Below are 16,133 nucleotides of genomic sequence, written 5' to 3' on the forward strand. Positions count from 1 at the left end.
TTTATCTCGGAAAAAAAATACTTGTATAAGCTAGATTTAAAAGGGCTAAAACACGGGCCAGAAAGTGGCGTATGCTTGTCAGTCTTTATTTACACACCAAATTCTAAACCATAGGCAGCCCAAACTGAAAAAAATCATTATTTTCATAAGAAAACCGGTACCTCAAAAGATTTTCGAAAATAATTATTTGGAATTCACATTGAAGGAATATTTTTTCAGTCAATTAGTCGATTTTCTTGTGATCAGTGTGATGTTAGAAACGGAATTGAGTTTTCCTGGCGGGGGCAGCTGCCCCCTCTGCCTCCGCGCTATGTACGGCCCTGGACGCAAGGGTAACTCGTTCATTCCACTCATTTCTTATGCCTGCATGTGCTTATGCTTACTTATGACCTGGCTTCTCTTACGAATTTGAAAACATCCCCTTGCTCTTTACGCCTGCAAGAATCTCTCACCAGGCAACCAAACCCTCTTTAGCCTCAGTTTTCTTAACCTGCGATCAAGCGTTCTTTTTTCTATTTTAGACGAAAAAAAAGAACGCCTGATTGCAGGTTACAGTTTTCTATTTCGTCAGGACTTATTCTTGTAATTGGTTTTCGAGGGCATAGTATAGTACTCCCCTTTCAGAGATTTTAGAGGCGCTTTTTCACTAAAGGGACTAAAATACTTTAGCTTCTAATATACAGAATATAAGATTAATTTTAAATTGACAGTGAAAAATAAATGTGCTAAGATATATTGTCAGAAAGCTTTTGCAAGTTTGCTTTGATAGCAGATTGAATTAACTCCAGTGCAGTGTAGCGTTTTCAATTTTGTAATTTAGAACGATTTCAAAGTAATAAAGTGTGCATCGCTAAGTCAATCATATACTCTGAAATTGCATTATCCAATGATCCAGTTTTTAATAATTAGCACTAGATAGTTTTTTATGTGACATACCTTGTAACAGTATGACGTTTTTACTAAGTAAAAGAAAAGAGTTTCTATGGAAACCTTTGACTGTTATCTCTTCCTGCTACGATCTATTTTTTAGAACCTCGTTACCAGGGCTTTTCCCTCGCACAAGCGAAAAGCCCTGGGAACGAGATTGCTCTTAAACGTTTCACGTGACCCTGTGCCATGCAGTGGGACCTTCAGATTTGACTACGAGTACAGGATTGAGTACGAGTACGACTTTTCAAATCTAGTTTGCGCGGTTTAGATAACCGCTTGTCACACCATTCTTGTTTCTAGGGTCTCCTTATCTGCTGGTAAACAACGGAAAGGAGCGAGAGTTCTGGGGATGTAACTGATTTGAAATTTGAAACTCGTACACGCACTCAATCACGTACTCGAGTCCATAATCCTCACTAATCCTGTCCGGGCGGTGGTTAAGATTGTTCTGAATTCCGTTATAGTAATACATAGTTGTTCGTTGTAACTGGGTTCGTTGTAAGCTAAACCCCGTTGCAACGAATTCGTTGGAAAACGACCACAATTTTCGTTATATACCAAGAAGCTAGGGGTAGCCTTTATTTGTGCCGTACACCTAATACAAAGGCTATTTACAAAGACTCAAAGCTTGCGATACCGGTGGAAATTCACGAAACGAAACGGCCTTTTCTAGATTTGTGCCCTCACAGCACAAGTAATAAGCGCCTGGTGCCTTCATAGCGACGTCCTCAGTATATTACATGTAAGGACATGTCGAACGATTTTCTTAAACCCGGCCAAAGTTACGGTAAAACAAATGGAACAGAACCCCAATAAATATATAACGGAATCCGGTATAACGAAATCCCTATTACAAAGAACCCAACCAAGAAATCCAACTTTAAAAATGAATGTTTATGTCACTGCACACGACTGAAGTTAAATACGAAACTAGACACACAGATGAAATCCACTGCTCAATTCACGGCAACTGATTAAGGGGCTGTTTACATGGAAGGAGGGAGATTCTAGCATTAGGAGGATCCTAGAGGGCGGATTTTCCTAGCGCCATACGTTTTCTCTATTCAGTTTACATGCAAAAAGTTGTACTCGGCCCTAGCGCTAGGATCTTCCTAGAGATAGAAACTTCCTAGCTGAGAGATAGGAAGATCCTAGCACCATGTAAACTACCTTCGCTCGTAAGATCCTACTACTAGGGACAAAAAGAACAAATATGGCGGCAGGCGGGCGTTTAGCTGCTCAAGGCCGAAAGTTATTCTTCTTTTCCTTTTCCACTTGATAACCTCTTCGGCCGAAATTTTTGCATGTAAAGCAAATGAAAAGTTTCTCCGCCTTCTCGGGCGGGAGCTTCCTAGTGCTAAGATCTTCATCCGTGTAAACCGCCCCTTATTTTCTGAAAGCAGCTCATCATTTGCTGACAGAGGGCTCTATATTGACATCTTCATCCTCTTTGTTTCTATCAATTTCTCAAAAATGATCAAGGTAAATAAATATAAATATTAGCCAAACCCCTGGACGTGGACGCCCCTGTTACGGTCCGAGGTGCTACGCCCTCGCTACGCCCAGACATGTTTCCCGCCAAAATTTGCACTCGTTCCCAGTCTCGGTTTAGAAGCTCGTTTTAGAAGCAAGATGGCGGAAAACCAAACACCTGAGACAACATCGAGCAGTACAGGGACCTCTTCCAGCTCTCAAAGCCAGAGCGTTCCATCATCAGCGAGCATGGATTCAGCCAGTACAGCCCCTACGCTACCCACACAAGACGTTGTGGACGGAATGTCGGACGAAGAAGACATGAAAGTGCCAAATTGGGGAAGGTTGTTTCCTTTGGGCAATGGCTTTGAAAAAGTCGGTGAGTTTTGCTACTAGAAAAGACTATTGTTCAACGGTTTTACTTAGCACATGTTTAGTTTTTCAATAGAGCATGCATTCTATGAGTTTCGCAGGTGTATTAAACAAGCAAGGCGGGAGGTGAAAGAAATACACGAAAAATTTGTGATAAAAGAGCGCGAGCGACAAAACAGTTGCTGAAAGCGGATGCGGAGCGGGGTGATGGGGGAGGGGGGGGGGAGGAGCTTGGGCGGAGGGAGGGGTGGAAGTAATAGGCCAGCTTTGTTTGGGGTAAATCAGAGTAAGGGTGCATTCGACTGACCCTAGGAATACCTACAATGATGACAAGAAATCCCTCATAAAAGGTTGTAGGAGTTACTGGAGTACGAGACGGCTCTTAAATTCTCCTGTGTCAGCGATAGTTTACAGAATTGGCTTCCCAAATTTCTTAAAAAGAGAAATTTAGCAGCTATTCTGCTTATTCTTATTCTGGAATAAGGTCAATCGAATGCAACCTAATATTTGCACACGGCCCCATACATTAATAATAGTAATATTATTATTATGCAGACATTTTCTGACCAGATAAGGATTGGTACTGCCAGCGATGCATACATTATATTATTATTAATGTATATAATCTTTCCACCAAAGAGAAAAGCGACAGCCGCAGATTATTCTTGCATTCTCGAGCTAGTTATTGCAATGACGACTGCGACAGCAATGAGAATGTCAAAAAGAAATTTCCTGATGGGATGTTTTATGGAGGATGTACAAAAAAACACATGACAATGAATTAATTATTTCTCTGTCTAAAATTGGGTGCGCTCTTCATGAATTCAACTCCAAGAAATTTCACCTACCTTAGATATTTAAAGTGAGTTGGAATAATTGCAACGAGGTTTGAAAAAACACAAATTCTTTTTAACAGTGATGTTTTCTCTAAAGCAGTGCCGTGAATGGGCAAGGACTTCTATTCTCTGAGACTGACTCATCGCTATGATCAAATTGTACACATTTTAACGTCAATCGTTGTTGCTTTGAACTTGGTGTGTTATAAAACACAGTGTTATTGATTTCTGGATTGTCAACATCCTCCACCATGCCCATGTAACATTGATATCAGGTATAATCATTATATCTCTTTGAATGGATTGCTCTGTAGATCTTGAAAAAGATGTGAATATGTTTGGTCGTGGCACAAGCAATGACTTCTGTTTTGAGCAGAGAGCGTTCAGAAAGAATCCCAATTATCAAGCATTCAGTACAAAACATTTTAAACTCTTCAGGGTATGTATTTGCATTTTAATTGTGATTACTGCAATAAATAAGTCAATTCCCTTTATTGCAGACACCCTCAGGACTGCGTGTTAGTGTCCTTAATAGCGAGTGTCCATGATAGTGGGAATTTATCTCACTCAAACATCTGTAAATTATTTATTTTTGCCAGGGACTTAGCTGCTGTCCTTGTTATCGGGGTGTCCGTAACAACGAGGTATCCCCAAGGCGAGAGTTGACTGTATACCATTATTTTGGCTTTGACGATACTTACTAGTTGTTGACTGTGGGAAAGTTGGGGGGTGGGGAACTATTTGAATATATCACTCATCATGCCATACCAAGGGCTCATCATCATATAATAAAGTAACTACTAGGGATTTCATGCCTCTTTGTTGCAAGCATCTGTTGCTGTTTCAATATTTTGGCTTCCTTTTTTCTTTCGATGTGCTGACCAGCGGTAGAAGAAAACACCAAAAGAGACTGACAATTTCCAATTCAAAGCTGGCCAATTTGGCCTTTTTGGGGATGATAAACATAGAAGATATAATTTTGGAATACAATGAATGTAATTAGTATCCAGTCAGAATGGCAACATATTAAGATAGAACTATAGATAAATGCTTGACAAAGAATACAATGGTTCATTTACAGTATTAAGTTAAGAGACTAAAGTACAATGCAAGCGATGCCCCACAGGGTGAAAGGTGTCACGTTCCATTAACTGCGTTTTACAATTTTGTTGTAAAACTTTCAAGTTGCTGTCACAATTTCTTCCCGAATGGAGTTCCATTCTCTAATTGTTCTTGGAAAAAATGAATACTAACCTTTTGCCCTCCTGTTCAAAATCTTAATGAAACCTGAGGTAATGGCTCAAACAAACCTCTGTCTTGAGGTGTAACAATTAAAAATATAATATTTGTTGTTAATCAGTAGCGGTAACTTCACAACAGACTACGAACTTCTGCGCTTATTTTAGGAATGGAGTACAGATGGAACTTTCAATGTGTTTATAACTGATCTCAGGTAAGTCAAACATTTAGATTGGTTTTAAGTTCACTGTTGTGGAACCAAAGCCAAAGTAATCAAGCACTCTTAAACCTCGGAAAACCCTCAAAACCTCTATGCTCTGCATTATTACTGGTAAATTGTGTTAAGTAATGTTTAAAAAGCAAGCAGCAGTTTTTTATCGGGATTTAAAACCACGAGGCACAGCCGAGTGGTTTTAGACCCGATAAAACATGTGCTGCGAGTTTTTTGAACAGCTTCAAAAACATTCCTGGAAAAGCGTGTGCCAAGAGAGTTCATAACAATGATGCTTTTGTAAATGTGGAAATAAGCATACAAGAAAAAACATTAAACACCGCATACTAACATGGAGGAGGTTTTATCGGGTTTTAAAACCCGACCATTTGATAGGTCAATGGGCTTATGAATTATTATGATTTTTTGAAGCATAGGAAAACTTGTGCGCTTTTGGTTTGACTTGAAATCCAACATACAGATCGTATTAAAGTACACTGAAACCTTAAAAAGTGTGGAATTACTTTCAAAACAAAATTATAGAAAATCGCTCTAAGAGGTAGTAAAATATTTATTTGTGTCCTTGCGGACATGATGCAATCTTTATCATCCAATTTTTTTGCAGTTCCAATGGAACATTTGTAAATGGAGAAAAGATTGGTATGTTTCTTTTGCCATTTCACTATTTGACTTAGCCTTAAATGCACCTTCTGTTAAATTTTTAATATTTTAATCATTGTAACCAATTATTGCTAAATAAATTAAATAATAAAAATATTGTTTTGTTAGTCTGAAATGTCAGCCGTCTCCTCCCCCTAACCCACAGGGGGTGCACCCCCTGTGGGTTAGGGGGAGGGGACGGCTGATGTTTCAGACTATTTTTCTGTAAGCTCAGAAGATTTTGTTGGTACATAATAATTATTATTTATATGTGTATTACTTGTTGGTGCATATTCATTCAATCATCTTGTTTGTTAATTTTCTTTTTTTAATCATTTTAGGAAGAAACAACACTCATCCTCTAAAAAACAATGACGAGATATCATTATCACTAAAGAAACACAAAGGTAGGGAACTAATTTTTAGACCCTCTGAAAAACTTATTAACATATATATATAGAGAGGACAAATTTCTGCGATCGTGATACGTAATGATTTACCTAAAGTTTTTGTTTTCTTTATGTATAGCTTTTGTCTTTCAAAATGTCAGCCAAGCTGATGAGGAGTTCAAGTCTCTTCCCGAGGATTTAAGAGAGAAATACATTTTGTCAACAACCATTGGGCGGTGAGTTAACAATCCTGCAATGTAGTGTTAGTATTATCGTTAACCCAATTGACTGGGAACAACAAGCCCAGCACAACAGGACAGCACATTGTTATTAACACATTCTACGTTTAATTACTGTATTTAAAGGAAAAGTGCTCTTGGCCCTATTTTAGTAGTTGCCCATTAAGTTCATTGTCTTGTCATGATGGTGTGCTGTTGACCCCACCCTCTCTCCCTGGGGGATAATCCCCTCTATAAGCTATATAGGTATATGTGGTTCCAAAAGGTATGGATTTTGAGCCGTCTTACTCTCAAATAGGGTATAGGTTTGAACTGTTTTTGACTGAAAGACTGAAAAAAGGTGTGGATTCTAGAAACCAGGTCTGAAAATGGGTATGAATTTTAGAGGCCAGGTCTGAAAAGGGTACTGGAAAATTACATATTTTGGTGTAAAATAGAGTGAGAGTTTGGAGACTCCACCAAAAATTCCGAGGAGGAAACATGTTGTTTGTTGTTTATTTGTTTGATCTGTCAGAGGTGCTTGTGGTGAAGTCCGTTTGGCATTCAGCAGAGGAACTTGTCAAAAGTTTGCTGTTAAAGTTATCAGTAAAAAGAAGTTCTCAGTTGGGGTGAGTCTAGTGTCAGATACTTTTGGAAAGATTGTTGTTGCTGTTAAACCTTCTTTTCATGTGAACATTACAGCGGTTACCAATAACACGCGACCTACGGCATTCAAAAGTGTCGGATAAAGTCGCGTTTTGGTGGACGTCAATCAAAGAAAAGCCGTTGAAATTATTTTTAATTCTGACAAGAGATGTCTGTAAACTGCTGACCTTCGTTCTTACTGTAGGTTTGATGAGCTGTTAAACACCTCATCACGTCTTGTCAGTGTCTTTGTGACAGTGCAACGGAACCTCGATTTAGTGAACCTCTATATAACATTATACCGTCCTCGCTATTACGAACAATATTCACTAGCCTGGCCCTTTTAAATGTATGGAACAGAACCTCAATGTAATGAACCTTTGATATAACAAACCAATCTCCCTAGTCCATTGCCACTTCAATAAATCAAGGTTCCACTGTATCGTCAGTTCTTTGATTGCCTGGGTTTGTTCATTGGTGGTTAAGATGTCATGCTAGCCAAGTCTTCAAAAAACATGGAGGTTGTGAAAGAGAAAATCAAGATTTCTGATTTTGTAAGATCAAAACAAAACAACAAAAGAAAGAAAAGAAAAATTTTCAAATGCAAATAATTATGTAACAACGAAAAATTTAAAATGTTCTTAACAAAATCACAGCCTTCAGTTGGTAGTGTTCTTTAATTAGTAATATGTTCTCAATGATAATTTGGTTAATTCCATGACTGGTCTGGCTTGCTAGTTCTGACAAAATTATGGTATGCACCTAGAGGTTGAGACGCTGTATTGACATTAATATTATTTTTCGACTTAATTTGCATGTATGTGTTGATTGTGTTTCATTTGTGTTTTAATTACAGCCCAAACAAGCAGCATTGCGAGATGAAGTTGAGATCCTCAAGAGACTCCATCATGTAAGTAGTCCAATCGTTTACCTTTATTTGATTCGCAAATATTTTGTCTTATGTTCTTAAAACCTTCTCAGAATGTTGTGGAGAAATCCTGGAATATTGTATCTGGGGAAGATAACAAGCCCTTTCTCCAGGCTAAGATGCCACCATAAACTTGCTGGAATTAATCATTAAATAATCTTTGTATGATTATAATTTACTAGACTGAGGGAAAAAGACCATAGGAATAAAAATTAAAGTGTAACTTGAGAGCTGAAAGGAGTGTGTTGCATCTCATTTCTAAACACTGAGAAGTAGGTTGAGGAAAAAAAAAAACAAGATGCTGCTGAGTTTTCTTTAAACAACTTTGAGGTGTTTGGAAATCAGATGAAACATCTTTTCAAGTGTTTGATGTAACTTCTCAACCACTACTAATTCATCAAAACATCTAGTTGTGGCTTGTCTGGTACACTCAAACTGGTTTGGATTGAGGGGTGAAGTCTGTTGTATAGTTCTGATTGGCCCTCTCGTGTATTGCCCTTGTGACCATTGTTGAAAAATAACATTCAGGGGACTTAACCCTGTCACAGTTGTGCAACAAGTTCACTGTGTGTAAATCTGTAGTCTTGAGTTTGGAGAAGTAAACAACCAGTCCCAGGAGAGTGAAGCCTATGTTATTTTAGGTAGTTAAATCTTGTTTGCAACTTGTCTGGCAATTAATTTGTTTTCAAACAAGTTACTCAAAAAACTGCTTGGTGTAACATGCCCTGAAATGAAGATGTAAATATACTGCAGTTTTTGTTGCCACTGTAGTAACTACAAGTTTGTTATATTCTTTCAGCCCTGTGTGATCAGAATTGAGGATGTCTTTGAAACTCCTGAAGTCTTGTACATTGTTCTAGAACTGTACCATTCCTTTGTTTATGATGTGTTTGATATAATTTATGTTAATTTTAAATACTATAAGACCATGTTCAAATGATAGCTTATGTTTAACTTTTGTTAGAAAATTGTCGACACTCATTAGATTTTTTCCTGCAATAATTATTTTTCAATGGTAGTGTGGCAAACATATTTAGATTACCAATGAGTAATCTTCTCTATCCATGTTTTATTTCCAGTTAGTCTTGTTGTTTAAATAGCATTCTGACCTATTTTCTGTATGGTGAATTCTTGATGACCTGGCTCTAACCTTTGAGTCTGTGGATAAAATCCTACATTATGACCATTTAAATGAAAGCTACTGAGCAGTACTTTCCTGTGGGGCTGTTTATTGTACTGTACAAGGTGGTTCTAATGTTTGAGTCTGTGGATAAAATCCTAAAGTGTGACCGTTTAAATGAAAGCTACTGAGCAGTACCTTCAGGTGGTACAGTTTATTATTGATTATTCTGTAAATGAAACCCTGTACCATTTTCATGTAGTGCTTTATTGATCTTTTTAATAGAATTAGGTTTATTTGACAGGCCTTTTGCTCCTTCTCTTTTGTGTTCTGTTCTTTGTTTCTATTTCATAACTGCAGTGTAGAGGGTGGAGAACTGTTTGACAGAGTTGTTAGTGTCACGAGATTTGAGGAGCCCACTGCAAAGCTGTTATTTTATCAGATGCTTGTAGCAGTAAAGGTTGGTTACAAAGTGATACTGCTTTTTTTCAAACTAAAGGGTTGTCAGTGGGTTGGGGAAAGGGGAGAAAGGAGTCTAAAGGGAAGTAGTAGCTAGCCCTGTGTAGCTGGTGGTAGTGTTGGGGCTTGGTGGCTTTCCTCAGAGCTGCAAAAATGGGCACCAAAGCCTTGAGAAGACAAAAATGAGCAGCAAAGCTGCAAGAAGAATGGGAACTAGGGAAGAACAAACCACTAGAAGATCAAAAACAACCGGCAAAGCAGCCAGAAGAATGGGGACAAGGGAGGTCCCATTTCTACTTGCAGCTTTGTCGCTCATTTTTGTCTTCTCAAGGCTTTGCCGCTTATTTTTGTGGCTCTGCTGCTGGCCACCAAACCCCAGCAAAACTGCCACCTATGCAGCCTATGGAAGCAGAGGGTTGTAACTGAGAAGTGTAAGAAATACACTGTTGGGAAATGTAGAGTAAAGTTTCTTGTTTCAAGAAACAACAGAATGGCAAGAATTATACCCAAATCACATATCAAACAGTTGACCTGTAGTCAGGCATTGTAAGTGAAGGAGAGAAGAGAATAACTAAAATAAAAGAATGCCTGATATATTAATTGAACAAGTCCTCCAATAATTGGAGTAACCAACCGATGATAGGGTCTGATCGACTCATACCTTTGAGATAATACCACTGTTGACAGATGGTTTAGGTTATTTTGATTAGGACTACAGTAATAATTACTGTAGTCCTAATCAAAATAACCTAACATTGGTTACATTGTTATTTTGTAGTAACAAATTTGTTGAACTGTATGCAGCTGTAGCATGACAGAAGTTCACAGATAATTAATTTTGCTAATCATTAAATACTGTTTCTCAACCAATCAGGAAAAAGTCTAGAATATGACCCTTTTAACTATAGATCTGAAAGAGAATCATATCGGATTGTTGGCCACCAAACACTAGAACATGATGCCCCTTCTTTAATGTTTTTAATGAAACTTAAATGATATGTCTGAATTTTCACGTCATTTAACACATGCACATTGTTTCTTTCATTGACAGTATTTACATGAACAAGGAATAACCCACAGGGATTTAAAGGTGTGCCACAAGAATTGTTGATTTTGTGCCTGCATACTACTGACTACAAACATCTTTTTAATTGGCTTAATAATCATCTCATAATTTTTATGCACAGTTAGATTTGCTTGCAGTTTAACAACAATAACCTCATCAACATGCAAAGTTCATTCCTTTTAAGCTGAAACGAAATAATCGGGAAGTAGAATCAACACTGCGAAATTGTGTAATTTTCAAAGCCATTTGAAAGGACATCCACAATAATTATTCAATTATTATGAGTTGTTTTGCAGTATTCACTGCAGTTTTAAGACTATTTCACACTTATCAATTAATTGAGCCGATTTGGCCCAATTTGACATAGGAAATAAGTGAGAGAGTGGAAATCAGCCTGATTTATTAAAATCTGTGGCAATGCTACAGATTTTTTTTAATCAGGCCAATTTTCACCCTGTGCTTCACCAATGGAAAAATAGATAGAACAATAAATTTAACATGTATTTAAAATTGGTCCATGTGATTGAACATTGTAATTGAGATGATAATCAGTGTGTTAACTAGCCTTTTGTTGTTTATTTCTACTTTTAATATTCTGCTTATTATTTTGCTTCTAGCCAGAAAATGTTCTTTTATCCTCTGAGAAGAATGAAACTGTAGTCAAGGTATGTACAGGCATCCTTTGCAAGGCTGGGAGAGAAGTTCCCCCAAACTTAAATAAGAGGAAGATCCCCTTTCTTGCAAACATGAAATCGGACACGTTTTTTAGTTCAGGGTGTACTACTACATGTACAAAACTATCACCGCAGTATTGAAATGCAGGAATTTTCCAATGTCAGTCTAAGTCCATGTGAATTCTCACTAATTGAGCTAATATCTGAATTTAAACCACCATAATAATTTTACTTTATTGTGTCATGGTTTGAACTTAGTGCAGAATGGTTTTTAATGCCACTGGTTCCTCCAAAACCTCACCAGGCTTATTATGATTATTTTGCTAAGAAATTCAACCTATTTCATACCAAATCTTAAATAGAAACTTTCCACACATCCTATTGTCCTTATTTGCTTCGTTGTTTTGTTGCCCCATTACACCATGTGATGGTACTCTATGGAGTAGTCTCTTTCAGAAATGGTCATATTCACGCTGGCATGCATTCTTTCCTTCCAAAAAGACAAAGGATTGATTCTCCTGCGAATATCATGTGGTTTGTAATGGGCAATTAGCACATAGAGCAAGTAAGGTCTATTTCTAGCTTATAAAAACCATTTCAAACATTCATTGAGAGGAAAACACTTCCTCACACATTTGCCGTTGACGTAAAATTAAACAGCAAACAGCCGAAGCAGGAACAAACCTAACAACTTTAAAACATCCCGAGGGAGATAGACCATTATCATCGACAATTCATGAGCTTAACTAGATCCAATAATAGACTTACGAAACACAGTGTCTTTAGCTGTCTTTAACTGCTTGCAATCTGGCTCTAGCATTTTCGTTTGCATGTTTTTCTTTAAACAGATAACAGATTTTGGATTGTCCAAAGTAGTTGGAGAGCAGAGCTTAATGCAAACCTTATGTGGGACACCCAGCTACCTGGCACCAGAGGTCCTGTTGACATGTGGCACTGGGGGGTACTCTAAGGCAGTTGATCTGTGGAGCTTGGGAGTGATACTGTTTATATGGTGAGAAACTCTTGTACTTGATAAAGGGAAGGAAATGGAGTTGTCTTGTTTCCTGTTCACTTATCATTAGGGAACTTAAGCGCAGATGTTCGTGAGCCATGGATAGCAACTGGGAGTCAAATGTTTCCTCTTTTGGTGTGGTTTTGCTCCTCACCACCAACAGGAAAAGCTGTTGTTTTGATGTCTATGGCTTGGTGTTACGGCAAACGTGATGGTATCAAAACGCTCCAAAAAGGGAAAATTTTGATTTTCCGGTTCCTGTCTGTGGCTCACGAACGTCTGTGCTAAAGTTCCTTACTTAAACTTGGGAGGGGGCACCATAAACAGATGCAGGACATTTGACTTTCTGAAGAATTTTTTTTATCAACACCCCTTCACTGGGGCCAAAATATGGGTTGTATGAGGTCGAATCACCCCATTTCAGGTGATTTATTATCCTTTCTAGTATGTATTGGACACACACTGGTCATCTATTTGACAGCCAAATGCCCCAAGATGGGGAAGGAAAGAGAGATCAAATCTCCCATATCTATTTCCTTTGACGGCTCCTACGGTGTAGCCTTTCTGTGCTGTTGCTAAATTTCAAAATTTATAACTGATTATTACTAAGATGAGAACTAAAAAGTTATAGAGCTCTTCCCAGGCAGTCATTGGTACTGCCATGAAAAGAGTATCTATTTCTCAGGCTCTCGCATATCAGTGAAAAGTATTCTCATTTTGCTCTGACGAAAAGATAACGCTCGAAACGTCACCACTCGAATCTCTTTACGGTGGTCAAATTACCTTATCAACAATAGTGAAAAGACTAAACATTTGTTTCCATTCCCCACTGACTCAACACCACAGTTTCTATAGAAACTTGCCCCCTTATCCATAGTATTCTCATCTTGTCATGTTTCTTCATCTCTGTAGTCTTGCAGGATATCCTCCATTTTCAGAAGAAATTACAAAACACACTCTAAATGAACAAATCATCAAGGGCCTGTACTCATTTCCTAAACAGTACTGGAAGACGGTCTCACCACAAGGTATTACATCTGTTGTGTCCTACGTGAAGGGAATGGTAGAGCTTTCAATTTCTATTACTGAGTGGACATTGTCAGCTAATGCACATGCGCAGTAGAGTCCAGTTGAGACTAAGTTGCATACAACTTATTGCGGGATTCTTGGTTTTCCCCCATTGTGAAAGCTTTCAAAAATATCGCAACAAACAGCTTCTGTAATTACTAAAGAACATTTGTAAATAAAAAATTTAGCTAACTTTCTGAAGATGAATGCGATTCCAACAGATAAAAACGGCTTCCTAAACTCTCTAACGGTACTGATTTGAAAAAGTTGGGCCAACTTTTTCAAAGAGCTTCTCATCAATGCGCGCATGCGCCTTGGGTGACATAGTCCCTTTAAATGGTGATACAACAATCACACTGTTGCCGAGCCGTCGCCTCTGCCTCTCAACGACATTCATACAAAAGACGATCATACCCATGGGTTCATTTAGTATTTATTCCAAACAACATTTATTTAAGGAATGCTCTCAGCCAGACAATCATACTAGTCAAACTACTGGTTCAAACTATTGGCAAACAACAGTCTTCTTAACCCTTTTAACCCTAACAGTGGTCAGCATCAAATTTCTCCTTATAATATCAATGCTTATTAACCTCTGAGGTCAAGAGAATTAAGGATATGATCACCCAGGGGGAATTTTCTTGATTTTTTAATAACTTCTCCCCAGTACGTTTATAAGAAAAGTATGGGGACAAGGTAGGAGAATTTCTTCTTTGATATTAGGGGTTAAAAAGTTAAGAACTTCTCTCAGGGCCCCACTGAAAACCGCCAAGGTGAGTGGGCTCCCTGGAAAAATATCATGATTATTATTATTATTATTATTATTATTATTATTATTATTATTATTATTGTTATTGTTATTATTATTATAACTGGATGATCACGAAACAAAGAAAATCCTGTCTACCGTCATCTGTTTTGCTGTTTAGCTACCCGAATTAATTTAAATTAGATTTAGATGCACAATTAAGGATGAAAAATAGGGAAGAAAACACAACGTTCCGATGTCACCATGACATCATTTTCAAGTGACAAAACTGAAATTGATTTCATGGCCTCATCGAAACGTTGTGTTTTCTTCGCTAATTTTTATCCTTAATTGTTTAGCTATCGATCTCGTAAAGAAGCTTCTTACAGTGGATCCCAAAAAGAGAATTACAGTTGATGAAGCTCTTCAACATCCTTGGATTTCTGTAAGTATCGTTGTCATTTCATGGTTACATTTGTTCTTCGTATTCATTTATAGTTAGCCAAGGTGCATGAACCAGGACCGAATTGCTCGAAACACGATTAGCACTAAAAGGTTAACTAACATGACAAGTTATAAGTCTTGTTTACAGTTAACCCAGGATTAGTGCTCATCGGGCTGAACAACTCGGCCCTGGGCATCTTGGATTCTTTATGACTACACAAATCGCTGACCGGTTAGCTCAGTTGGGAGAACACCGGACTAGCGCGCGGGAGGTCGCGGGTTCAAACTCCGGCCGGACCAACACTGAGGGTCTTTAAATAACTGAGGAGAAAGTGCTGCCTTTGTAATGACATCTGCAAATGGTTAAACTTTTTAGTTTTCTCGGATAAGGACGATAAACCGTAGGCCCCGTCTCACAATACTTGTTCCCCATAACCTGTGGGACGTTAAAGAACTCACACACTGTTCGAAAAGAGTAGGGGATGTAATCTCCGGTGTGGTGGTCAATCTCTATCTCTGATTTCATCTGTCTTTCGCATTAATGCGTGGGTTGGGTTGGTTGGATGGGTGGGTGGGATCAAAATATGGACTGATAGCGGCTGCCAGTGGCGCCTTCACATGCTGAGGTCCGATCTCACCCCACGGGAGAATTGTAAACGGCCATGAGACTATCTGATATGTGCGGTATATAAATACATTACCATTACACCGTACGTCATTATTTCGAAGAAGTTTAATTTTCTAGCAATGTATTAATATTTTCTCTAGGATGATGAGGAAGTGATAGAAAAGGCCAATCGACTCATGGCCGAAGTCTTCCCAGCCATGCCTCCACCTTCTGAGCCCGTGAGTATTCTGCATAGTCTATTATACACTCTCCTTTTTAAGAACGTTTTTTCGAGGTTAGGCTGAACGTTCTGAATCAGTTTGTTCAAGGATTTGAGGCTGGAGTGTTCTTAAACGTTCTTATGTTTGCAATCGAGAAGGTTTTGCAGTGAACCATCTCTAAACTTACTAACTAATTACCACCATAATCACCCACGACTTGCTCTCATTTGGCCTCGTAACTCAGTCGGTAGAGCAACAGACGATTAAATTCGGAGGTCGTGGGTTGGATTCCCGCCGAGGTCGGAGATTTTTCTTCTTTGCCTCGTGCGATCTCTCATTACCTTGCTAGGGCTAATGCTCAGTGGGAAATTCATGGGTTCACTTTAGCACGTCTTAACATACACTGCAGAGTTAATTCTCTCATGCATCATTTGTGCTATTGGCACAACATTCTAACTACAGAACAGCTTTGCTGTCGACATTAAGGTGAACGCGAGATGGAATACTGTCTGTATACATATCATTCCCAAGTTCGCCTACAAGACGAACGAGATTTATGTTAGGGGTTATTGATCTGAAATTGGTTATGAAGGTCTCATATCTAGGGTATTCTGTTCAGCTTTAAGCTGCACCGAAAATTCTGCGAGTACCACCCACCCCTTACCCCTCGGGAAAAGAGTGAGATGTAGCCTTCTTTGCCTTGAGATTTGGGCTGGTCATTTTCTCGCTCACTTTGTATTAATTGTAATTTTCATTCGTTTGTTTTTTCAAGGCTCCGAAAAAGAGACATCCGTCTGATGATGATGATGATGA

The 16,133-nt window shown here is 38.4% G+C and overlaps 1 protein-coding gene across 1 annotated transcript in view; it reads left to right on the forward strand.

The window, feature by feature from the left end:
• The first annotated feature begins 2,515 nt into the window (after positions 1-2,515).
• LOC146482740 (serine/threonine-protein kinase Chk2-like) overlaps positions 2,516-16,133 on the forward strand; it is a 14,653-nt gene continuing 1,035 nt past the window's right edge. Inside the window, exons 1-17 of the mRNA XM_085106804.1 lie at positions 2,516-2,782; positions 3,926-4,050; positions 5,018-5,064; positions 5,687-5,721; positions 6,063-6,128; positions 6,250-6,346; positions 6,864-6,957; positions 7,830-7,883; positions 8,701-8,765; positions 9,382-9,481; positions 10,532-10,570; positions 11,164-11,211; positions 12,069-12,232; positions 13,145-13,260; positions 14,408-14,493; positions 15,261-15,338; positions 16,093-16,133. The exon at positions 16,093-16,133 is cut by the window's right edge and continues 1,035 nt beyond it. Coding sequence (XP_084962930.1) covers positions 2,563-2,782; positions 3,926-4,050; positions 5,018-5,064; positions 5,687-5,721; positions 6,063-6,128; positions 6,250-6,346; positions 6,864-6,957; positions 7,830-7,883; positions 8,701-8,765; positions 9,382-9,481; positions 10,532-10,570; positions 11,164-11,211; positions 12,069-12,232; positions 13,145-13,260; positions 14,408-14,493; positions 15,261-15,338; positions 16,093-16,133 — 1,475 coding nt within the window. The 5' untranslated portion in view covers positions 2,516-2,562. The remainder of the gene's footprint in view (positions 2,783-3,925; positions 4,051-5,017; positions 5,065-5,686; positions 5,722-6,062; positions 6,129-6,249; positions 6,347-6,863; positions 6,958-7,829; positions 7,884-8,700; positions 8,766-9,381; positions 9,482-10,531; positions 10,571-11,163; positions 11,212-12,068; positions 12,233-13,144; positions 13,261-14,407; positions 14,494-15,260; positions 15,339-16,092) is intronic.

The sequence above is a fragment of the Pavona decussata genome, unplaced genomic scaffold, assembly GCF_977016875.1.
Source record: "Pavona decussata unplaced genomic scaffold, jaPavDecu1.1 SCAFFOLD_44, whole genome shotgun sequence".
NCBI lineage: Eukaryota > Metazoa > Cnidaria > Anthozoa > Scleractinia > Agariciidae > Pavona > Pavona decussata.